Raw genomic sequence first — 26,671 nt, 5'->3', positions numbered from 1 at the left:
CTCTCTCGGACGGGGGAGTAACAATCCAGGTTTACCACTGACACGCCACGTAAATGTGATTCTTGTGAACCAATGTATAATCAGCATTTTGCACAACTGTTTGTACTGAATGAATGTACTATGACTGAATAACTACCCTTAAATACACTTCTTATAAAAAGGCAACACAGAAGTAGTAATCGGTTTATAAAAAATGCTGCTCCAAGATTTCAGGTGTGCAGAGCTGTAAGTTTACTTCAGAATAAAACACAGACATAGGGGAGAATCAAAACTTTTAGAGTTGTACTTGACCATATATTTGGACAAAGCAGAATTACACTGCATATAACAAACAGTAAAATTTCTTAAAAGTTGTTACAAATATTTTACTTTCTACCTGTACGATCATTAACATAGTTTACTATATCAAGATTTTTTTCTAAAGGCTTAAAACAAAAACAATCCCTCTAAACTACTTTCCAACAGTAAAATTTAAGTAAAATGCTTACATTCATTTGACAACAAAAAAACATATTAAAAATGTTGTGTGGGTGGTGCAAGAGCTGCTCTTTCAGCTACTACTTTCTTCCAGGATTATTCCTGTGGAAAGAAAGAAAACAGTCGTGTTGTAAACTGTTAATAACCAAACTCCAAAACCTTTTAAAGTGATCCCTACACACTGTTACTTGAGATACTGCAAGATAAACCGTCTAATCTGCAATTCACTAAACTGTTTACCTTTTCCTCTTTGCGTCTGTCCTTTTCTTCATTATTCTCAATCGTTTCTTCTTCATCTTCCACAATCCCATCCCCTTGATATTTGTCATGTGTCCACTTCGGACTGCTACCTGACTTTTTGAAGTTAAAACGCCCTCTGCCACGCTGGAAAGTACCACGGCCTCTTCCTCTTTTGGCCCAATAATCCACACCGTCATCTCTGTCATCATGCTACAATCATACCAGACAAAGAATAAGGTTACACCACCTCTTAAATGCCCACCTTAAATGCTGGTACTCTATATCAAATTTACACTATACATAGGAAAAAAAAAAACAAAACCAAAAAACCAATTTAGAGAACTTTTTAACAGTTCAGATCATAATCTATAGAATACATTATGAAGTATACCCTTACAATTCATGATGCTATAACTAAAACCACAACAATAAAATTGTTTTAAAAGCCCTTATTAGCTGTGGGTCTATGCAAATGTTTGTGAGTAACAAATACGTTATCTGTCACTTATCTTCAGTCAGAAGAAAGAACTACTCACTACTTTTGAGGGGAAAAAAAAAATGTGATTTTAAAGGAAGAAGCTCTAGCAATGTGCCAGGATTTATTTTTTATTTTTAGTTTTACTTTAGTGCAGAGATAGAGTTCTTTATACTTATTAAGGAAAGGTAATTGAAGGCAGTTTTCAGAAACCCTGCTTCACCTGTGCAATGTAGGGCAAATGAAGTTTAAACTGTTTAATTCTGACATTAACAAACAACAGTTGAGTCTCTCTGGTTAATAAGCTTAAAGTTTGCTATCTTGCTACCACAGATAGCCTTACATAGTTTGGTTAAGTCTTCTGACAATCATTCTGTGCACTGCATGAACACTACAGTTATTTAATATAAAAAAAGGTTTATATTTAGAAGAGTGAGGTACACTTGCTTCAATATCTACTTTTTTTACTTGTGATTTGGAAAGAAATCTGAACTATTAAACACATACAACACCTATAAAGCAGTATATTAACAATTATATATTATAAGAACAGTTAAAGGGTGGCTTTTTAAATTAAAAATGCTTTTAGAGTCAGAAAAAAGTTTAATAGCTACAGTTAGTTATTTGTTCTAGCTATCATCGAATTTCTTAATGAATACACTATCACATCTCTTTCTACGTTTATAGGTCAGAAAAGTCTATATATGTGTGGGGAGATGGAGAACTTGTACAAACATCCAAATTGTGACTGCGTTGTTTCTTGGATTGCCTGTTAACATATTTGTGACAAATTATAATGCTATAGGAGAAGGTCTAATCTTCACTACTTCACATTTTTCAATGGTGAACCAATATCCTTAGAAGTTTGCTTTGTTAAGGAAATCAATTGGAACAGAGGCTACCTATTCAGTATACTACACTACTTACTGGGTGGTTACATCAACAGTCCTCCTCTCATAATCCAGATGGGAAAAAGGCATCAAAACTAAGGTGACTTTCTTATGACTACCACTCTACTCAACTAAGAACAGAAGGACTGCTAATAACAGAGTCAGCCTACATGCATCCACAAATACTGTCAGCTTTTCCTGATCTTCCACTTTTGCAGACTTCCAGACAAATCCTAGACAAAGCTTGAGTGCCAGACAGACATAAATCCAGGAAAACACAGCACAAGTATTTTTGGTTTAAAATTTGTTTTTAGTAAATTTTAGTCTGAGTCTGCCTTCTTCCTCACTCACTGATGAAAGTTTTGGAGACAAATTCCGTGTCAGGCCTCAGTTACTGCCAGCCTGCTGCGGAAAGACACAAGAGAAGCGGAACCAGGCACTACAACAACCCTGACAGCCTCATGGTTACATAACTGAAATCCGTCTCTACATGCATGCTACTTCTACACTCGTAGAAAATTTGAAAAAACAAAAGCATGCATAAAATATCGAGTTCTCCACACCCACCAAGAAGTATTTCTTGCTTTTTGGGGTATATTCAGGATCCCATTCCTCTTCCTTCGGTCTCTTCTGAAAAGTAGTATTTGAGTTGCTGGGACCAGTATTTGTTCCAGCAAAGACTCCTCTGGCTCTTCCTCTGCCCCTAATTCGAAACTGATTAACCAAAACATCATTTAATCCGTTTACATAAAACCACAAAGAAGAGTTCAAGTTCTCTATCACTGAAAATGCTCTTTCTGTGCTTAATTACAGTATCTGAACGTGTAAAACCATTTCAAAATTCACATATTACCTTAAGTAATATATTCAAGCATTCACTTTGAAATAATTCTACTAGACTTAATTGAAACACATTTGAGTTCTTGGCATAAATTCACCCACGACCACCAAAAAAAAAAAAAAGTTTTCCTTTGACTGCTGGTAAACCAGTGTGTAGCAGCAAAAGGTCAGAAGAAGCTTCTGAAGCTGTTCACAGACAAAAAACAAGCAGAAAAACTAGACTGAAAGAGGGAGAAAACTGTCAGGGGGAAAAGAAAAGTCATTTATGGAGTCAGTCATATTGGTTATGAGAAAATGATTCTAGAATACATAGAACCAATGCAGTCTTCAAATAAATATGTCCACTTCATGTTACTCAAACCTTTTCAATTGAGATTCAGAAATGTACTTTAGGCCAAATTAAATTTCAAATGAGTAAATGCTTTACTCGGAAAAATCAACAATATGTACTGTACAGAGTAGCAATGCTTGACATGAAAATAAGTGTCTTAAATATTCTTTATAATGAATTAACAGGATTTTAAAATGTTAGGCTAAGTCGTCTCACAGCAATAAAGAAAATACTTAACTCAGAATACACTAAGAAGTAATATATATAGTTGTCTCAGCATGTAAATTTTTAGCTTGTAGAAAACATTAAACAAGAGTTTATACACTCCATTCAAGCAGAGAAGAAAGGTTAGGTTGGGAAGATAGACTGCTAAAACCTGCAGTTACTATAGAACACGATTTCCATAAACAGCCTAGTTAAAGACACAGAACTGGGTCTCCTGAGTAACTATACAAAAATGTGACTGTAAATTGATTTCATTTGTTAAAAGTATCTTAAAAATATCTAGAGCTCTCCTCAACACTATTAACACTCCCCCTGCTCCAGGTCATCTTTCAGGCAAAGAAATATGGGAAGTGAAATCCACTATGGAGTAAGTAAGCCCATAAAGATAATGCCAAAGACCATCACAAAAAGGACAGAGTGCATTTTCTATAGAAAGAGAAAACTCCTTTTGATCAGAACTGTTACACACAGAATTCTTCAGGAGCTGGACACTAATGACAGTGTCACTAAAAGATTCTACTTATCTTATTTATGTGTTGCTGCTTCAAAACTATTCATGATGTTTACGTACAAGAAGCCTAGAAGTAAACATTATAGTTTATCAGCAAATGTTAGTGAAAAATCATTGCTGATTTAACACGAAATTGACAGCTTACATTAAAGTCTCCCCTATCCAGCAAGCTATGCTCTCCCAGTGTTTCAGGCTTCCTGCTTTGGGGAGGATTCACAACCAAAACACTTTATTTACTCCAAAAGCAAAGCAGTATTTACTGGAATGCAGCCACCAGTACCCTGAATTACAAACACATCCCTACACTAGCCAGTCTATATGTTTCAGTACTGTCCAAGCTGTATCCCTAGAGAGAAGGTTTGAGCCAACAGGTTGGCCTATTTAGATTCTCCTGTTCAGACACAGTTTGTTCAATAAGCCTGTGTGTGACCATGTATGTTGTTAGGGAACATTAACCAGTTACTATTGCATAGTCAGAACTGGCAGTCACCAGTAGTTAAATTAGTAGAAGTCTATTAAATTTCCAATTCACATCTACTTAAATTTCATGTAAAGTAGCATCTCTTTCATGATATGTACAATCTGGTTTTATAAAGCAGTAAGGCTTCCATCAATTATGAGTTTTCTTCAACTGATTCTCTTTGAGAGGAGAGGGGGTTTTGAGCTCTACTTTTGTTTAACTCAGTGCCACTTGCTTCTACAGCTAGAAATTGTGCTGATATTGTCACATTTCATGCAGACACCATCCAAGGGTTTATACGTTTATGCCACATAGCTGTTCCTTAGTATAATTACGGGAAAACATAAAAAGAAAGGAGGAAATTATGCATTTTTAGTGTTAGAAATGCTGAACTTTGAATTTTCTTCTAAGTAGCTACAGCTTTTTAGATGGAAGATTCAAACCTTAACTCAATTGTTGCACACCCCACATGCATTTCAGACACCCTCGTGTGTAGTTCAAAACTTCTTTTACACTACTACAAACAATTCAATGTACATTTATACCAAACAATGCCTTTTAGCATTATTTAGTCTTAATTACGGGCTACATGAAGGAATTATTGTGAAAGTATGAAATTACTCCTATCCATTATGTAAGTCTGTCTGACAGTTTTTCCCCACCCAAACACGGAACTCGCTTTTTTTTTGTGTGTGTGTGTGTGTGTGTGTGTTTTGGTTTGGTTTTGGGTTCTTTTTTGTTGTGTGTTTTGTTTTGGGGTTTTTTGGGGGTTTGGGGGTTGTTGTTTTTGTTTTTAAAGTGTTCCTTATCTTTTCAAGGACTCCTTTATTGATTCCTAGTCTTTCCTACTGCTTCTACATTTCCCAGTTAAATACCGGTAACTACTTTGACATGCAATTTTTAACATTAAAATTTTTCTGAAGACTGTAGTGGTCAATATGTCACTTTCCAAATCACAATGCTAGAACACATTCCAGAGATAAATTAATGAGCTTTCATGCTCACTGTTTCTTTGGCCTGGACTAGCCACACTGAAAAATAACAAGTATACCATCTCCTCTCCTCAATACAGCTGTTTCAAAATTGATGTATATTTTTAATTATGTGCCATTCTCTATTTAACAAGTTGCAGGCATCACACACTAAGGAGGGCAAAACCAAACTGAAGGAAAGGACTTGTTTTTCTGACAAGGAAAAACAGAACCTACAGGGAGTTAAGGAGGTAACAGATCACAAGATTTAATCTTTACAGAAAGGTAAGTTAATCTTTTACAGAAAGGTAAGTTTTCAGATCCTGTTAGGAAATGATGCAATTACAAAAGAGCAAGGAATAAACAATAAATCATATTTTCCGCCCTTACACTAGGGTCTCTAATGGCATACTATCGCATATTTACACACCAACTAACTGCTACTGGGCAATGCTAGGGAAAAAAAAAACCCAAGTTTTCAGGTTTGGTACATCACAGATGAATTCAAGAACCACTGCTATGAAAGAAGTCTAGCCTAACATTAATCACTGCAAAACTTCCTCATTTTATTTGTTATATCATTACTATTGGAGAAGTGTTCATAACTTGGGGGAAGAATAACAGCAACTTACAAAGGTGCCTCTTGGCCTGTTGACTCCTGCAAAACCAGAGTATTCTTTCTGTTCATGGTGGGTTTTGAACTCTTCGTCTCTTTCTTTCTTGCAATCCTTTTCTTCTCGAGAACTGGATGAGGAAGAAGATGGGGAGGAAGATGGGGAGGACCGAGCACGGTCTTGATCTCTTTTTTGTTTACTGAAAAATAAAAAGATACGCTGTGTGCTATTTTAAAAGTACTAGATAGTCTGTAACATCTATACTAAAAGGGGTCTCTTTATATTTTAGGAAAAACTATCCCCCTTCTGGTTATAAAGTCACATATATGTTACATATTTCAGATGTTAAGGTGAAGCACAGTTCCACTTTCCAGCCTCCTCTTACACATTTAAATGCACTAAATGTACATTATTGCTAGTGAGTTGGAAAGCAGCAGTCTGCAAACTGCAAATAGTTTTTCTAGGTTTTGATGCCATGAAGAAATTCTGTTACTTTTAAGATCTGCCTTTCTTCTGAGGCAGAAAAACAGAAATTGAAGGGAAGAAAACCCTCAAGGCAAAGTTTTACAGTAACTTTACATAGTTCAGTTTGCACACTGTTGAGAAGGTAGGGTGTGGGCTTCCCTACATAGATGGCTGTATGGAATTAGCCAGTGGAAGGTAATGTGGATACCAAAGTCAGAAAATAAATGGGAAACAGGAAGCATAAGTAAAAATTCACTGTATATCCAGTACAAAGCAGGGAAAACAATTCCTACAGCAAGACTTTTAGTAACCCCATAGTGGTACTAATTTGACCCGATTTACAAGATTTTAATGTTCTATTCAAAGGAAGGTCATACCTGAAGTAACTCTTACCACTGCTACACAGTATCCACTGAGATATGCTAACATTTTTTTCTTAAAAACAGCCCACTGGCTTTAGACAAAAATAAAAATTCCCCTTCTCACCCATGTTAAAACCTAAAGTATCAGTAAGATTCTCATACTCTGGGTGTTATGAGTTGAAAAAGTGCGGAATCAAGCATAACGAACCAAAGTTCTTACACAAACTGTTTATAGAAATGTATTGCATTGAAGTCCAACCTCCTGATGTAGCCTGGATAATAGGACAGATTAATTTGTCATTTTTTTTTTCAGTGTTAGCTTGCTATTCCAAAGTTTTTGTCCTCATCCACCATAAGCCGTGTAAAAGACAGATAATACATATTTGCTGTAAAACAAATAATTTTAATTGTTTAAATTTAAATGTTCCATTAAACATTGAAAATTGAAAGCAATTAAGCTTACAATTACAAAAGGCTAATTAGAAGCTAAAAACCTATATAAGGACTTCAAATATTTACCTGTCGTCTTTGTAAGATTTGTAATCCTTGTAATCTTTTGGAGTTTTCTCCTGCTTTCTTGACCCACTGGATTCCCTGGAACCCTTTGAGTCTCCTCGCTCTTTACTTCGCTCTTTTCTACGTCGGTCAATGTCATGCCGAAGATCAGCAGAATCGCATCTTAATTTTTTATCTCCCTGTAAACAAATAAATATTTTGGAACAAAATTCTGAAATAAAACATCCAGAAGAGAATCTGAATGAAAAGGCAAGTTGTGCATCGATTTTCACAAAAGCGAGACAGAATTTACCTATTTTTCAACAAACTCTTCAGCACACAAATTGGCTTTAATGGAAGGCCCTTTACATGCATGGCTAGATCTAAAAAAACAACAGCTAAGAACTTCAATTTCAAACAAGCATTCCCATCAAGCCAATGGGATATCTATTTTTTGATGCACACAGACCATAATACATGGTTTGGGAGGAAGTTTAAGTATTCATTTCTTCTGGTGAATTGTTTGGAGCACAAGCACCTTTGCAGTTCAACCATACTACTCACTGACCACCTCAGTACTTTTTTTTCCCCCCTTCTATTCTTTGTCCTTGGACAGTTTAGTGACACAAAATTGGTCAAGAAACGTCCAAGTAAAAAAAGGAAGAGTGGGAGAAGACTTGACCTTACATGCCATGTTACATAGATAACAAAACCATGCTACAAACTGGCTTCTTGGTAACGTGTTTTACTCAAAGGAAAAAAAATCATTCTAAATGCAAGTACTCCAGACGTGATACGTACAAATTATTTTTGTACTTTTATACACAAAGTTGAAGTTCAGATTTAAGGGAAGCACAATAAATTAAGTTTTGAAACACAGATAAGACATTTACTTAGAACCTACTTTTTGACTTTCTTCCTTAAAGACTCTCTCTTCACCTGCTAAACGGGTATGCTTCCTCAGGGTACTTGGAGAGATGTCAATCCTCCTAAATGTAAAATAAAAGCAGAGTCTTGCCATATGCGTGTGCGACTGTTAATGGCCTCAGACATTTATGTTCAACAGAAAACTGAGAAACAAGGCATTTTTGCAGTAGAACAAACTTTTTGCATGTAAAGCCCCACCATTAGAATACAGAAGCAGACTAAAAATTAAAAACCTTGGTTCTGTTCTGTGCGAAGTATGGTAAAAACACAAATACAGAAAATAGGTGGTTTGTTTTTTCACATTTTAAGTACAGCTTTGAAGATACAAAAAATATTTCATGAGTTATGTCAAAAAATCAGTACATGTAGCCAGTTGAAAATCTATTCCCCCCCCCAAGAAATCATCAACACTAAGGTAGTTTGCTGTAAAGTCAAAACTACTTAACAATTAAGAAAACTTATAAAGTTGGATATGGAGATAATATGGAGATAATATATACTCACATGCAACACAAATATAGTACACTGCATCAAAATATTACAGCACATGATCAGAAACTACATCTGCATGCCTACCTTCTTACCTTTCAGGCTCTCAGATTTGTCAAAAAACTGCTGTAAATTAACACACACAAAAACTAAAGTAGTATGAGATGGAACATTTCACACTGAAGAAGAAAGATGCATGTACAGGGCTTCTTTTCATCTTCAAGACATATGCCCCTCAATATTTGAGCACTGCATGTGAGAAAAGTAAATATATCCCAAATGAGATACAGAGGTAGAGAAGACATCTGCTACAAAACCACAGATGAAGCCAGACTTGGCTCAGATGAGTTCTCTTTTACAGAAGGGGGTTTTGGTGGGGTTTTTTGGTATTTTGTATTTACACAGAAATTGACAAACTACTTCATACAGATTAGTAAAATATTTGGGGTTCCCAAAAGAAATATTAGCAGACATTACTTGAAACACAAAGCATCCACATATGCAGTTAACATATACCTATGTATTTCCGGGCTCTTTTGCCGGGTGCAGTGTTCTTCAGTAGCTTTTTGATATGCAGTGAACCTCTCATTTAGGGTCATTCCAGCTGACTTGAAGTATTGCTCTGTTGGTTACAATAGAAAAACACTGTTTCATTAGTTTAATTCAACTGACCGGTATTTTACTCCTGACAGAAAGGCAAGTAGCAGGCAAAAAACACAGTATTTTCAATAAATCTGTCAGGACAAGCAAATGTGGTGTTTTCCCTATTTTTACACATTCTGTAACCCAAACAAAGTAACAGTGCACAGCATCACTGCAAGTCTACTTATATAACTATGCCATGACTGTATTACATCTAATTCAAGCATCGTTTACTGATTGGACTTGCTCATTTTCAATGACATTTTCCTCTAATGAAAGAGAAAGGAGCAATTTCTTAACAGTTATTTTACACTTTGCCCATAAGAGAAAATGAAGTTACTTTGAGCCATGAATACTTGCAGGAAGTACATTTTACTATTCATCTCATCTTTAACTTAAAATAAGAGTTAATTCAGTGAAAACACTTAAGCAATGTATGCTTCAATAACTACATGAATGACCTAATAAGTCATTTCTTAAAGGAATACACTTTCTTTATTTGAAGTTGTGATGACAAACGATCCAAGACAATTAACACACCTATATGTAAATAAATTCATTTAAGCATCTGGCATCTTGGCAAACTTGACAACTTCTCTGACAAATTTTCTCTTTCCTTCAGAGACAGTTAAATTAGCAACAGCAATACTCAGTTTTTAAACCAGCTCAACAAATGTGTTTAAATGTAATATAGAAATACATAAAGTCATGAGCTATGAAATGTTACATATGAAGCAAGCTATCTGCTTAACAGGTCAACATACATCTGTATCAACTTACCGCCCGGCATCCAGTATTTGTCTCATAACCAACCATTAAAACTTGAAACGGCCACTACAAGGGTAGTGCCTCAATCATAATTCCATCAAACACAGGAATTTGAGCTAGCAACTCTGTTTTTATGCCATTTTTGCCAGGAAGACAGAAGGTTCAACTTTGCCTGTTTGGCATCTGTATCTTTCAACAGCTATTTTACTTTTGTAACATGGATTTTGCCATTTCAAAACACATTCCAGGACCTAGTTACAATGAAAAAGAAAACATCACTGGGCATTTTCAGCTCTACATTAATAAAGAGCTGTTCAGACTGGTCGCATCACACCAATAATGAACATAACTTCAATTTGTCAAAAGAGTTACTAAAATCTGATCACAGACCACAGTAAATTTGAAACTTAGAGAGGTTCTGCTTTCAAAAACAACCATAACTGCACATATTCTAATAACTTGACCAGATAGGCTGTTAAGCTGTTATATTTACCAGGTATTTGTTTAACATACAAAAGTTTACAGAAAAACAGTCTATTCTGTGATCAACATGTGAGAGTTTCAGGAATATTATTTCACCTACAGCCTACGTATGTACCACATAAGCAAAAACTTACAGAAGCTCTCATTGGATTGAGCCTTAAATCTCTTTATATATCAATAAAATAGATACTTTCACAACAAAGATCGTTATACTCTAAAACAGGTGTCCCAATAAGACTTTTTTTTAATCTAATACATTATCATAATCTATTATTGTTGACTATTGCTTTCTTCTTTATAAGTAATTCAAAATGCAAGAAGTCATTTGGCCTTAGTAATCTGAATTTTGCCAACAAAATGACACTTTTAAGGGAACCTTAGCACATACTTCTAGCACACAAATCTTGGCAGTTTTAGAAGCTAACTCATCTTAAAAACAATGCTTACAGATAGATATGCTGAAACTGGTCACCTAATTAAGCATTTCCACACTCCCCCTTTGTATGATGATACGGCAAAATTATTTTCACCAGCAAATTCTTCCATATTATCTCAGTACATTAAACACAAGAACAAGACATCAGCCCAGTGAAATAAAGTAAATGCTACGGAAAAAAAGCATTTAAAGAACTCTCCAGATATCCTCACTGGACTTTAAGGAATTATCTATTTTTCCATCAGAAAACTTCGCCAGGATGTGTGACCTAAAAGAAATACATCTGTTTTGATGGTTTGGGTTTGGTTTTTGGTGGGGTTGGGGGACAGGTGTTGTTGCCTGGTTGGTTGGGCGTTTTTTTGGTGTTTATAGTAAGCAACAGCCACTACTGTTAAATCAGAAAATAATTAGCGTACAATTCATTTAATGGAGGTTTATTTAGCCACTGCCAAGTTCCTGTAAGTGAAATTCCTGGCTCCAGCACTAAAATACTGTTAAATAGGAATAAAATGCAATATCAGTGTATTTTAGTATCATTTAGAGCACAATTTTTCTTAAATCTTATTATTTTGAGACAAAAAAACCCTTCTAATAAGAACCTGGAAATGAGATCTGGGGTGCTCCAAAAGGAATGGCATTGTATTTGCAGTGCAAAAGACACCTGTCAAGCCACACTGCACCACTTAATATAAAATTGTATGTTAGAACCATTCAAATAAAACTGAATAAGAAAAGATTGACTAATGTAGTATGTTTAAATTACACTGCAAAAATTCAAACTTTATATGCTACTTAGGCTCAAAAATTTATCCAGAAACATAGTGCGACTGCTATTATGCTCTACATTGCTTAGGATTTTTTTTGATACTAGCTTCTGTGGCTATTATTTTTATGTGTATCTCAAAAAGAAGAAAGTCTGTCTAAATCAACATTAAAAGAGGGCTGAAGTCTTCCTATACTAGAGATAGCAAACAGGCTTAAATGAAGTTGTCAGGCATATTCGGTATGATAAACTGAATACATACCTTTAACATGATGAACCAAGGACACAATGTGCTGAATAAATGACTCTGACGTGCTTTTGCTGGCCTGTGGCAACTTAATGTGGTCAAAGATGGATCGGAATTCTTGCTCCTTCTTGACGGAATGGACAAGTGTGCTAGCAAGCAGCCTGTCTTTAGTCAAGGAAGCAGGTCTAAAATGCATCAACAACAAAAAGAGACACACAAAAAGAAACCACTCGTTTAAATAAAGATGAATGACACTGCAGGCAGGTGGAGAACCACACTGTAAAGTTGAATAATTTACCTATTGGAATCATCAAGAGGTACTGGTGCCATTTTGAGTTTAACTTCAGGACGATGGGAGTCACTGGCTATCATTTTGATCCTAAGTGGGCTCTCCTCTCTGAAGGTGGATTTTTCTCTCGCATCCAGATTCTTGTGTAGAGGGGGACTGTAATCAAAGAGTTCTTTGAGCTTTTCAGACTTTACCTGCTCAGGTGACTGAGTTTCTTTCTTCATCATTAGTCTCTCAGAACTCTTGTCTTCTTCCTTGTGCTTATCTTTTGTTGCACTAGGCCTTTCCACTACATAGCCAGTCTCTTTAAGCTTATAACTTTTCTCATCTCTAAGTCCATCGCTCTCTCTATTGCCCTTGATTGATATTTTAGATTTGTATTTGGTTCCTTCCTCCTCAGCATTCCGGTGAGATGCAGTAGGAAAATTTTTACCCTGATCTGCCAGGACAGACTTTCTGAACTGTCTGTAATCCTCTGTCTCCTCTGTGTCCTCCCCTTCAGAGTCATTAAACTTTTCTTTCCCAGTCTCTTTATCAACGAAAAAATCTAAAGTTTCCTGTTCCTCCCATTCCCTTTCTCCCTCTGTCCTCCCTTTTTCTGATCCTCTCTCCTTCTGGGCCTCCTTCTCCCTGGTATTACCCCTATCAAGCAGGTATACTCTAGACTCTTCATCTGTGTACCTGTGGATAGCAAAGAAGAGACTGGTAACTCTGGATTGCATTCATTCCAGTTCACTTGCATTCCTCTTTTGTGTCAATCCCACACCAAGAAGAAAATACATTCCTCTGAGCAATTCAACTTTAGCATGCAACACTTCGCACACCATTAACGCTGTACCCACTATCATTTATGTACTACTGGAGGCATCTGAAGAACAGAATGCCTTTCTGTAGAACACCTAGACATTCTCTGCTTGAGTTTATAAAAAAGCTAGTGGTTGGTTGGTTTGTTCTTTCTTCATTGGTACCCAGTTTCACATTCTCTTACACCAGTCATTTTTTCCATCAAACTCAAATGAATTTTGGTAATTCAGACTGCAATTCATTTTTATACTTCTTTTAGTGAAAAAGTTAAAGGAGTACCATAAAAAAAAGTACATGATTTTCAAGATCCTGCACATTTCTGAGAGAATTCCAAAATCTGACACAGCCTTAATACATTCACTATATTGTGTACAAGCAGGGAACCTTTAGAAGGCAGCTCTCCCAAACACAGAAACACGCTTACCAATTAATTATTTCAGCCACTACCTTTCTATACACTATTTTCACATAGGTCCTAATACGTTCACCAACTCCAATACATCTGACCCAGGGGAAGCCGTATTTTTGATCTTCTAAGCAGTTTATTTTAACATAATAAATCACTGACTGGACATATTCATTCAAAAGCCTACAGTCAAACCTATATAGCATAGTCACAGCTTTGCTCTAGAATTCATTTTATAATAAATCCACTGAAGTACAAGTCACATTAGAAAGGAAGCATCTAACATAAGTAAGATTTTTAGAACTTTTAAAAATTACTACTGTATCAAACATTTTAAGAGCAAATTTAAGAATTTTACGTTAACTGGAAGACATACATTCAACTTTAAATACGCTGTCCTTCGCATCAACAGAATTATGTTCCAAGAATACTAAGACCTACCCTCTTTCATACGTAATGCAAGTCAAGGCATCAAAGTTGTCATACTGCACCACACAATTAGCAATGGATGCTGTTTATGTTAACAAAGAAATCATTGCACAACATCTGCATTTTTAGACTTCCAGAAGATTTGCATTTCCAACTACATGAAGCATTAAAATTTTAAAATACGTGAACAGAATTCACTATCAAACAAGCAAGTCTGATGCACTATTCCAATTAAGCTTTTTCTTAACAGTAAATGGAGTATAAGAAAATACACCATAAAGGAAAAGCACAAACCAATTTTTCCTCAAGGATACGTGTCCCTATCTCCACTAGCCAAAGGCCAAGAACTTGAAGCATCTTAGGAGGAAGAGGCATACGTTTCAAGCTCAATTCCAACCAGGAATTTCAAGCCAGCCAGATTAAAATTAGTACTATTTATCCCACAGTATTCCATATTGCATTTTTCAAGGCACAGCGATTACCTTGTCAAAACTCTATAACAGACAGCATTTTAAAAGGCAGCATTATGCTTATAATTTAAGTCTTACCTTTTCATAAACTTTCCACCTTTTGCAGTTTCCTGTTCGCCACCCTCAGGATAAAATGACCGCACTCGAGCCTCCTCACGGGGAGCGCTCTGTGATGGGATTGTCTTTGCAGGGCTTCTCCTCGAAGGGATGTGATGCAATGGGCTATTCTGAGAAGGACTATAACGGCTAGAACCATTTCCAAGAGAACCAGAGCCAGACCTCTCAGGACTATGCTGAATGGAATGGGAATGTTGAGGTGTGTCCTTTGCTGAGTGGGCTGTACTAAGCAAAGGGGCATCAGAGCAAGATGAACTCTGACTAGGTGGGGTGGCAATAGAAGGACTATGGGGTGACCTTGGACTGTTATCATACGCTGAAAGGCCAGGCCAAATGTCGCCAGAAGCTGCTGATGATTTGTTAAAATCGTCAAGAGACTCTGATGGGTCATGTTCAAATGTATCTTTCTGTTCATCTTGTGATTTATTTTTCAAAGGGCTATCTTGCAAAGGAGCCCCTTCAGTTTTCTTTGCCTGCTTTTCCAGAGACGCACGTCTTTTGGAAGAGACAGGTGATTTGCTGTATGGGGATGAAGAACGAGATGAAGAGGACCTCGGGGACCTGGAAGATCTGTAAGATCGACGAGATCTGCTCCGGGACCTCTGGGAAGACACAGACCTTCGTTTTGGACTTCTGGAACGTGAACGACCACGCCTAGGGCTTCGGGAGTGTCTTCGGTTCCAGACAGGCCTATAACCTCCACGATGGTATCTACCACCTCCTCCTTGATAATACCCTCTACCTCTTCCTCTGTAACCATACGGACGTCTCATTCCTCTATTATTTCTGTAATCTCTGCGATAATCTCTAGAATAAACACGATCCCTGCTGCGAGATCGTGAATATGTCCTTGACCGAGACCTAGAACTAAAATTAAAAAGCAAAAGTTAACATTTAACAATTGGAGAATTAAAAAAAAAAGTGCCTTGACACTAAATGCTAGATTTCTCAAATGCAGTCAGAACGGTAAAAGAAGCAGACCAGTCTTACAGTAACTTCTACAATCTATCTTTATTTATCACTTCTGTCTCAAAGGATTATAATAACCATGTCTATATGCCCAAGGACTGCGAAACTTAGACTTCAGCATCACACGATTAAGACATTACCAGCCTCAGTGGCCTGCCCTGCCATTTTACTAGAGATGATCACCACTCTGGAGCATGGCATTCAGTTCCTCAGCCACCATGGTTCACAGCCTGGAACATGAAGTTACATGACCCCCAGTTTAATGTGCCAGCCTGTGGACAGCAGCTGATGAGGCAGTAAACATTCTATTCAGCCACTTATTTTATGGGAGATGGTAATGTCCACCAGTAAGAAAGATGAAGAAAAGGCTGGAGGCAACTGAGAAGACAAGATACAGCAAAGCTTATCTGCTGAAACCTTAAGTTACTCCAGATCTGAAAAGATGCATGAGAAAAAGAAGAAATCACAGGGAAAGACACTGGACAAAGAAAACATCACGTGAAAGAAGAGGGGAGAATCAAAGACGCCACAAATCACAAAGAACCATTAGCATTCTGAGATTATCTTGAGACACAGGAAAAGAGATAAACAGCCAAGTATTAAACAATCAAAGTAACAAAAATTACATTCAAAGCACAACTTACCTACTGCCTAAAATGAAATAAAATTCTAGGCTCACTTTTGCCACAGCATCATGCAAGTGAAAAATAATTTCCAGACAAAAACTAATATCCTAAACCAACTTTTCGTGCAGTAAGACATCAATTTACCTGTATCTCTTTTTTCTAGAATGTGATCTGGATCTTGACCTGGAGCTGGACTGAGATCTGGACTTTGATCTTGAAGAATGTGATCTAGAGTTAGATCGACCCATTTTTCCCAGTAGATATACTCCTTCCCAAAAGGAAAAGCAGTGAGGGGAGGGGGGAAAGAAAAAAAAAAAAAAGGAAGCAACTATTTAGAGTCCATGTAAATCATATAAACGAACCGAATTTTTATATGCTAAAATGAGAATATTAGAAAAAGGTATAGTATTTCCTAAACAAAATAACTTTGAAGAGAACATGAGTACATTTATTAGTAAATTAAAAGCTCAACAACATTCTAAAGAATTTAACATAGCTACAGTGCACGTAGTTTGTCTGAAAAGATAAATTATAACAGTAAAAGGTTTCCAGATTTAATTGCAAACTGATCCTGTAGAAGGAGAGAGGAAGCAACAGAAAAAACATCTCTGCAAATTAAGGCAAGAAATAATGTGAGTCTGGACAATTACACATTTTAATATATTTTTTAAAAAATTCTTGCTATTTGTGTGGTTTATAGTTTCCTTGCATTTCCAATGCACCGATCCTTCTCTGGAAGGACTTCAGAGTCCCCTAAAATGTACCTTTTACATAAGCAAAGAAAAAGCCCTGAAGTATTCTGTCCAGCAGTTGTTGGTTTGAGCCAGGGGTATTATTTCTCTTAACCACATGTACTAAAGCTAATCACTTTGATCCGATTTTCCACTGGTCAATATGCCCACCCTGCATCTTTTTAGGTTAACCTTGCTTTTTAAACTACATGTAAAACGCATGGCCAACTTATAAGACTTTAACAACTAGTTAAATAATATGGCTCGTAACAGAATTCAACATTTTTCAGCTCAAATTAAGTTATGAAAACTACAATTGATTACAAAGCAATGAGTCTTAAAAGAAAACAAACTCATAATAAACTATCTTTTCTTATGTACAGTCATAATAAATATTTAGAATTAGTGCTAACCATAAAAAAAATACACACCTTTTCCTTTTCTTTTCAGATCAGTGGCTAAAAATCCCCAATTTAATTAATAAAAACTTTGACCCATTACCATTTTCTTTTGAAATTGCCCAGCTTTAAAAAAAAAAAAAAAAGGGTCACATTAGACAACCTGAATAAAAACTGTAGACAAGTAACTACACATTTTCAGGCCTTTGTATGCTCAATATGTAATAATCATCAGTTTAATAATAATTAAAACAAAAATGGAAAAAGCAAACATTACAAACAAGCACGAAAGCCTAAAATTACTGTACTGAAAATACAAGCTCAACACAACAAGCACTTTCTGTCACAAGGTACTTTATATAATCTTTCTCGTTACCTGGGTGATACTTCAATTATGTAAAGACAAATAAACAGTATTAGAGCTTAATTTAAAGTTAAAAAAATTTCAGAGATTTTAGACACATATAAGAAACCCAAAAGAAAAAGGCAGACCAACCTTTCCCCTATCAACTAGTCCCTCCTGCACCATGACTTTCCCCACCACAGTAGCACAAGAGTGCATGGCCCCAAAGAGATGTAACCTCATCTGAAACTAACCCAGCAAAAAATTAATTTTAACCTAAACTAGCCTTCCATTTAACTAATAAAAAATTATTTACCTTGGAGAAGAATATGTTGAATGTTGTCTTTTATTGGCTTCTTTCATTAAAAAGCAAATTTACACAGCCTACACCCAGAAGATGGTTTCTAATTCATTGTGTTCAATTAAACTCACAGAAAATGGCGTATAATCTCTTATCTACTCACAGGCAACATAAATTTAGGGTTTTTAAATTGTTGTAAGACATGAAGCATACCAATTTTCCAAAAGTAATAGGGGAAAAAAAAAAGTTTTTTTCCTATTACAAGTAATTTTCAGACCAAATTTCAGATGCACAGTAGGTTTATAATACAACCCAATCTCAGCTTTAAAGTAAATCTCTTTTATTTTCCCTGTGTTCAACAGTAACATTTATACATTTGCATTCTATGTACAAGTACTTATATACTGTATGATAGCTGACCTTTACAAGAGAGATGCTAATTTCAGAAAGTTTTATGTATTTTAGTTTCTTATTGCAAGCATAAATTTTAGGAAAACAAAATCAATTTTAAATCATTTTAAATGGTTGGGTTCAATCAGAACATTTAAAAATAGAATTATCTTACCTCAAACTGTTAGTTGGTGCCAATGAAGTAATTATTTCAAAATTCTCTATTTGTGCTTTCAGCAATACTGATCCCTATAGAACAGAGAAAGAGACTGTAAAAGACATGAACTTTTACTAAAGGGCAGGTAATACCTTTTGCTTAAACGGGTTCAAACATTAATCTGTTTGTCATGAAAGGACAACACACAAGAAATAGCAAATTTACTCTTGGACTCGGAGAAGCTGCATGTTAATACTGGAGCAGCTCAAGAGCTAGCCACTGCCAAGGGGCAAATCCTACTCCCCTACCATACATGATTGCTCCTCCTTCAGCCTTGCTTACAAGGCTGTATAACGCATTATCCTCACCTTCGTAACAGCCCTGACACCCTTCAGGTCCTTCAGTGAGCAGACTCGTGATACCCAGAAATCACTTTCATATGGCTAGGTTATCGAACTGACTTAATGAAGGGCCAAACAAGTGCCAGAGCTGGATTATGGAGGAAAGAACAGCACGCAGCCAGGAGGAGGGGGCAAAAAGGACAGTGGCAAACTGTTAGACCAGTCTGAACTCTAACATACAGCTTTGCACATAACCGGAGCTATCTTTTTTGAAGGAAAAAAAAAAATGGGATGAGGACTTAGGACAGCAGTGAAAGCTTTATCTTTAGGGTTTTTTTGCAACATTTATACAAGCACTACTCTGTTATACCTTCTTGTTTAAAATACATACGTATATGAGTTTACCTAAATAACCAACATCTCCTTCAAAAATAAGCTCTTTTACAGCTATACAGAAACAAAGCATCATCGTAATAATGAAACCAGTCTCGAGTGTACAAACTTTTCACTGGCCTCAGCTTTTAATTACCTCAAAGCCTTAAGAGTATGTATACATTTGTAGTCTGACTCAACATTAAGCAACTTTCCAATTCCACTCAAACAACTCGGAATTTTGTCCCAGTTCAAAACAGACAGGATGGATCTCCCAGAAATTCTACATCTCCACAATTTATTCATTAAAGCGAAAGCCATAAGACATCCACTGCTCCTAAACGACACTTTCACACTTCTTCATAAGTGTTTTCAATGTTTTCTTCATCTAAAAGAAGAAATGTAGCACTTGCGTTCATAAACACTGCTTTCAAAAGTCCACTTACCATTCACTAGTAGTGACCAAGATATTTCCAATTTCTACAAAATATATGCTTTAATAACATTAAGTTTTTACTTCTCATCATCAGCAAGCATGAGTCTCTGAAGGAGCACAGTAGTGTATCGGACCATTTCAGATCTTGTCTAGACAAAAGGCGAGATGGTATTAGCTAGCAAAGGTTAATTAAGGCATTCAGAAGTCTAGTACAGAAAAAGTAATACAAACTTCAGCTAAATGGTTGAAGTTCAGTCGGAGATTTTAAATCAATATTTAAATCATCTCTACTTCTGACTTTTAAAAACAATCTGTTGGTGTTAGCTGAAATCCAAAATCCTAATTTAGACAAGTCTTTAGATCCTGGAGATATAGAACAAGATAGTTACTTCACCTTTGAAACATCTAGGCAGAAGACAGGATCTTAAATTACTATAACTCAAACTCTGGCAGTCAGTTCCACATAGTTTTAGGAATCTTTTCTAGCAACTGGCAAAGGTGAGTAGCCGCCATACTTTTTTTTTTTTTTAAACAGCCATTGGATATACTACTTCCAACCCTGACAGCTAAAATATGTTACCCTAATTATTTTTTTAAGAAGAGTATGGATATAGCATTTTAAAACAGAAGAGTTTTGACTAGAAAACCTTAAATATTGAATTAAAAAACCTCAACTATTTGCAGCTTTTGTTTCCATTTAATTGGAAAAGGTAAAAGCTTGACAGGGAAAACCCCCTTTTCCAAAAAAAAGCTCATACTTAGGAACAAAAGTGAAAAGACTACATAGCTGTTTTTTGAATAAAGGTTTGTCTGTGTAAATATTCTCACAATATGCATGAATCTAAAATTGTACTAACCTCTATTAAAGCTAATTTAGAAAAGAATAGTGGTAGATATATAAATATGTAAGAACACAGCTTCTTTACAACAGTAAGCTTCCACATGCTTCACATTTTCACAGAAAAAGTACACATTCCTCCGAAAGCATTGCAATTACAAAATATTGTTTCACAGTATCAAATAAAATCACCCACAGCCTTTTTCTGTAGACTCTCATGCTCATTGTCAGTCTATAGTGGCTACACCACATCAGCTAAGGGCATGAGTGGTAAAGGGCAATGAAAAGAGGTGCTAAGCATCACATGTTGCTATACAACATCATCAATCACTAAATCAAAAGCCTAGTTGCCCCTCTCACTTCAGTGCACGAAGCTTATCTCTGGACTAGTCTCAGAAGAGACCCAGAGTCCGCCAAAGGTGTGTATTAAGAGTGTGACACAAGATCTCATCACTAATAACGAGCGTTTTTAAGAGAGGACCATGACTGCTAGGAACATGGTCTATGCCTGAAACACCAGGGCTGTAATCCACATGCTTTTTGCAACTCGAGCTTCTTTTTCCCTTGCTTTCTGTCCTAAATACAGGAAGAGAGATGCTTGGCTCTCAACCATTTCACTCCTGTGTTAGAAAATCTGGATATTACAAAAAGGAAGCTGCTGTAGCTCCGCAGTACTTTAAACCAGAATAAGTCAGCACCACTGGTTTAAAGAAACAGTCCCATCCCTCCTATCCTTTGTTTCCTCACATTCCTGATGATCTTGTCCCTTACACCACGACAAGTATTTCTGCAGCCACATAGTGAATTACATCAGAAAATGTATGGACCACCTGAATTAGTTTCAATACAAATGATTTTTCCAATATGGTTCATGACACAGCCCCACAAACATTTAGGCCGACACAGGGAAGTTGTAAGAGCAGCCAGACAGGACTGCTTCTTTTGGCAGCACTGCAATCTTAAAACCCCTGAAACTAGCTTGGCAAAGCCATCAGCAACAAAAAACTTGGAAGTTAAGCTTTTTAACAGTACTTGCAAGCAGCTTTAAAAAAAAAAAAAAAAAAAAACCAAAACAAAACACCAAACACACACACACACCCCCCAAAACCCACACAAACAAAAAAAACCCACCCCCAAACAACCAAACCTTAACACAGAAACCTACACACTTTTAAAAAATGGATAGTCCACTACCTGTCAGATACTGAGTCACACTCATGACCAAAGAGGGAGTCAAGAAAAGTTTCTTAACAACATAACAGCAGGATCTTTAGGTGTCTTAAATCAGACTCAGCCAGCAAGTGTGACCATCAAGCAAAAATGAGACACAACAGAATCAGGCTTAATCACCCCAAGCAACAAAATAACAAGGAAGTAAATGTCACCCTTCGCATTTGCGATGTTTAAAAGAAAAATGAAGGACAAAGAAAACCGCTTCCGATTCCTTTTAAACATTATTTTTAAGTCATTACTACACCACTGATGTTAAAGTTTTCTCAGAGTACACAGTCTGCAGATGTAACATATCTGTTACGCCATTTTAGAAGTTCTACACCACATAGAAGTTTCTGAAGATATTTTAAGAAAGTTATCCCCACTTACACTAGCAAAACACTGCTTCCTCTTAGGTTCATTATTTTAGCTATCCTTCATTTGTAGTTATTTAGTAGTCTACATTTCTCTTGCTTAAGCATTACTTGAAAGCTGTCAGGAAGATTTAAGTCAAAATCTTGTTAAAGTAATTCACAAGCTGTTGCCAAAATGCATTTTCATTCAGAGATTCAGGCTTCAAAAGAAATGAGAATTATACAACCAGGACAAAACAAAAGGGGATAGTACAGTCTTCCAAAAATCCCGCAGAATTTCTAATATTCTCTCATAACACGTACACTGAACTAAAGAAAGTCAGTCTTATTGAGACAGTAGTGTAAGGTATCTATTCAGTGCTTGTGCATCTGCCATGCTTTCTTATCTATTCTTTACCCCCCCCCTTTTTAATGCCCACAAACTTAACAGTGGCACATCACAAATAAGAATAGAATGCATTTCATTAGCAACTGTAAACCCGTATCACTCAGATCATCAATGACTAGAAGCCTACAAATACTAAAATACCATAGCAAATTTGCTTAAGCTACCTTGGAATGTACAAATAACAGCTGGGAAGCATATTCTCCCTCTATTTTATACGCTTGCTATATAATATTATCTTCCTAATATCCACACAGTTACAAAGACAAAACAGACCCATGTAAGAATCACAGCACGAAAAGTCAACCGCAAGAGTAAAACATACAAAGGCCTTTTTTTCTTATTCATTCATTTCTTAATTTGCAAATATTTTATACTGTTTTCTATAAAGTCAAAAACCAGCATCCTAGTAACAGTAAAATCGGCTCTGCAAAACCGTCATATGATTGGTAACTGTTCTTTTATGTAATACTATTGGCAAACAAAAGCATGTTTCTCCTCTAACTAAAAACGCAGAAATCAAAGTGACTATTTGTAAGAATTTCATCCATACACAAAAAGGAATTAGCATGCTTTTGGATACACACTGTTTTGGATAGCCATTCTTGTTATTTTTTTGTGTTTTGAACACTGTGTTTTCACATGCCCTTACACAGTGGTTTCCACAATCTCTTTGCAACAAACTCTTGAGCGTGCAGCTGCAGCAAAGGCTATCTTCCCTCCCTCATTTGTTCCAAGACCGATATTTATATGGGTGCTTGGTGAGCTGGAGCAGTGAACTGGTTCAGAAGAAAACTACTCTGGACAAAAAGACAAAGCTGACTTTTCAGCCACATCACCTCCCAGATCTCATTTACCACAAGGCTGCACGGAGGCCAGTGCCACTACAATGAATAAGACAACAAGGCACTTTTTCAGAATACCTTTGGGAAAAACTCTCACACAGATAAACTGAATACAGTTGTAACCCAAAGGCTTACTTTCCTCTGTAGTTTCCTTCACCTACCTCCACTACTTGTTAACAAACCCCAAATGTTCTCTGGCATTCCTCAAACCCCTACACCACTACCTCTCCTTGACAACCATCTAATCCATCCAAATACCTGCACCCTAGCTCCAAACAGCAGCTCCCGGCTGACCCTTTCTAAATTCCTACAAGCACTCCAAGTTTTCTGCATCCCCAATGGCAACGGGCCCTTCCCCATGGCACATGCTCCCCCCGCCATTTCCCCTTTCCCCCAAGAAAGATTCCCTCAGCCACAGCCTTCACCTGAGGAATTGCTCCATACAGCCAGGCTCACTAAAGCCTTGCTCAAGCCATCGGAGTCAGTGCTCAGGAGAGAGGCAGTCACGCCCCCAGTACTGATATATGTAACGCATTAAACCTCTTCCTGCCATTCAGCACAGCCTGTCACTCAACATCAAAAGGTACGAGTGGGAGGAAGCAATTCCTACCCTCCCTGCCACAAGAAGCTGCATGCTCGGGCTGCACCTCGGGGCCAGAGCCTTCACCCCTTCTTATTTTCCCTGCTTTTGTCTAAAGCTATGAGATTATCAGAGAGGAGAAAGAGGAGGAAGAGGAGAAAGACAACAGCTAGACAGCATTTTCCTGGAACCCCACGCTCCTTAATCAATCCTTCCCACACTGAGAACAACTATTCTAAGGGACGGTTTTGTATATTTATAATGAACCAACCATTACTCAAGCAGTGACTACTTGCAGTGTCAAGAACTCCTTTGTTTTGCATGCCCTCGGGTCTTTCTGTAGTAAAATTTAACTGCTACTGTTAAGGTAAAACTTTGATCTCAGAGAAAAACAAATGACAAGTTGTACTGACTTGGTAAAGGATCACCACGACACACAAATCTTATTTTCACAAGAAAATTAAAGGCGAAAAGTAGCAGGTTTACAAAGCAAACGAGAAATAAAGGACAAGATCCTGCAAGCATTGTATACTACAGTATGATCAACAGCGGGAATAGAACAGCCCCTTTCAGCAAGGCGCATAAAACCCACCCCAGCCCCTCACCGGCTTTTGCGGGCATTTCTAAACAGGGCAGGGAGGCAGGCAGGAGCACAGTGTTTAAGGTACAAGCACTTGAACCGCAGTCATGCCCGAAGGGAAGTTCCTCCAACGAGCGTAAAGGCAGATCCAATACCGGGAAGCATCCTTCCACCCCGGCACCGCTTCCCTCCTCAGCGTCACACCGGCGAGGATAACGGGGAGGTTTTATATTCCTGCAACCGGTGCTGCACGGCGATTCCCTCGGGCCCGACTCCCACAGGGAGGGCGGAAAGGCCGCAAACGCAGGTCGCCCGGGATGGAAGCCCAACGGGGCAGGCCGCCCGTTCCACCCCCCCCCCCGCCCCGCCGGCGGGCTTCCAGAAGCCGCGAACCAGCTCAAGGCAGCTCCGCGGCCGCCTCCCGCCGCCCCTGCCCTCTCTACCTTCGCTCCCCGCGGCGCCGCCCGGGCCCAGGGAGGCGCGACGCCGGCTCGGCCCGACTCCCTCAGGAAGCGGCGGCGGCTGCCCGCGTCAGGGCGGTGACGGCGGCCGCCCGGCCCCTCCCCGGGGGAGCGGTTGGGCCCGTCGCCCCGGGGGCTGGCGCGGCGGGCGCGGAGGATAATGGCTGCGGAGCGACGAGGTCACGCGGCGGGGAAGGGCGGGACGGCGCGGCGCGCGGGCACCGCGCGGCCGCGGGGGGAGGGGAGGCGGGAGGCGCGGCCGCGCGCGTGGGGCGCGAGTGCCGCGGAGGGGCGGGGGAGGGGGCCGCTCCCCCTCAGCCTCCCCCCGCCCCGGGGCCGGCTCGGCCGCGGCTACGCACGCCACCGTCCCGCACAACCTCCCCGCGGCCCCTCCACCTCCGCCCCTTCCTCACCTGGCGGGCGGAACTCCCGGCGGCCCCGCTCCCTTATCGCAGCTCGGCGGCCATTTCCCGTCTCGCCGGAGGAAGAGACGCGGGGCCCAGAGGGAAAAAGAAAAAAACACCATAGAGAGCGGGGGGCGGCCGCCGCCGCCGCCGCGTCACTTCCGCCCTGGGCGGGGAAACGCCAGCACCCCTCACAGCCCGCGCGCCATCTTGGTTTCGGGTAGCCGTCCGCAAGGAAGATGGCGGACAGCGGCGCTGGTGGCGACCGCAGGCCGCCCCCGGGCCTGCGTCCCGGGGCAGCGGCGTGGCCCTGCCCTGCGCCCCCCCGCCCTGTCCCACGGCCGGGGGCTCCGTGGCCCGCCGGCCGCAGCTCTTGTCTCCTCCCGCACCGTTGTCGCCTTTTATCCTTTCCTTCCCCGAAGCGATCCGAGGGGTCGGGCCCCCGCGGCCGAGCCGCTGCCCGGTTACCTGTCGGGCGGGGTGCGCATCCATCCACGAGAGCTGCTGGGAAGGGCTTGTCTGCAAAGGGGAGCCCAGCCAGCGGATCACCATCCAGCTGCATTTGCATCCGCTGCTGCCGTGCACCGGGAAGGAGATCGCGTCGCAGCGGTACTTTACTGCAGCAGCTTTTGCAGCAGATGTGTGCGCATCGCTTGGTGCCATACAGCAGCGCGGCGTGCGGGAACAGCGTGCCCAAGGAAATCGCCCGAGGGGTTTCTGTACCACCAAAAAAGTGCGGCAAAGGGCTGTGGGTGAACAGTAGTGAGTGATGCACAAAGATGTGTGTCGGCTGAGGAGGTTCTAAAATTCAAGCTACTCGAATTTTACACAGCCGATCTATGTTTTAAAAGGCTATTGCAGATTATTTCTGAGACGAGAAAAAAAAGCTATAAATAAAAAAAGAGGCAGGAAGAGATGCATATGCACAATTTTAGCTGAGTTTTTAAATTCAGGGGACAATGACTGGGAGGCAGCCAAAAGCAACTGATGGAGGAGGAAAAAGGCATGGAAGATGGGAAACAGACAGAATCCCCAACTGCTGGTTTGCTGTTCCCTGCATAGGGAAGGTGGTGCACTGCTTAGATCCACCTAACCTGTGGTGGTGGTTTAATTATACAGTGCATAATTTTTTTTGGCTACTAAGTTCTTTAAACATGGCTGCCTGCGAAGGCAGCAACCAATGAGTGGCTGGTGCTGAAACATAAACACAATGAAAGGTTTTAGTTCTGGCAGGTTGTGGATAACTGATGAGCAGCCTGGCCTAGAGAGACACACAAGTCCCTTTCGCCGCCTTTTAAGCCT

General features: G+C 39.0%; 1 protein-coding gene across 13 annotated transcripts; it reads right to left on the bottom strand.

The window, feature by feature from the left end:
- Positions 1–272: 272 nt before the first annotated feature.
- Positions 273–26,377, bottom strand: BCLAF1 (BCL2 associated transcription factor 1). 13 transcript variants are annotated; one of them, XM_087774153.1, is made up of 15 exons: positions 25,379–25,524; positions 19,701–19,839; positions 18,560–18,633; positions 17,384–17,476; positions 16,366–16,489; positions 14,588–15,493; positions 12,410–13,081; positions 12,127–12,296; positions 9,289–9,394; positions 8,261–8,345; positions 7,381–7,556; positions 6,053–6,233; positions 2,650–2,796; positions 718–927; positions 273–579 (listed from the first exon to the last, which is right to left on the bottom strand). In XM_087774153.1, the coding sequence occupies exons 5-15, from the start codon at positions 16,467–16,469 to the stop codon at positions 574–576; spliced, it is 2,763 nt and encodes a 920-aa protein (XP_087630279.1). In that variant the 5' UTR covers positions 16,470–16,489; positions 17,384–17,476; positions 18,560–18,633; positions 19,701–19,839; positions 25,379–25,524; the 3' UTR covers positions 273–573. The 13 variants fall into 13 exon arrangements, with proteins under 13 accessions (XP_087630279.1, XP_087630280.1, XP_087630273.1 ...); XM_087774154.1 differs by lacking the exons at positions 19,701–19,839; positions 25,379–25,524 and adding an exon at positions 25,838–26,377; XM_087774147.1 differs by lacking the exon at positions 19,701–19,839 and having other exon boundaries at positions 25,379–25,535.
- Between the last annotated feature and the right edge of the window lie 294 nt (positions 26,378–26,671).

This window comes from Nipponia nippon, unplaced genomic scaffold (genome assembly GCF_047370975.1).
Source record: "Nipponia nippon isolate SJK-2023a ecotype South Korea unplaced genomic scaffold, ASM4737097v1 scaffold_4, whole genome shotgun sequence".
NCBI lineage: Eukaryota > Metazoa > Chordata > Aves > Pelecaniformes > Threskiornithidae > Nipponia > Nipponia nippon.
This window is presented reverse-complemented; position numbering and strand designations above follow the sequence as displayed.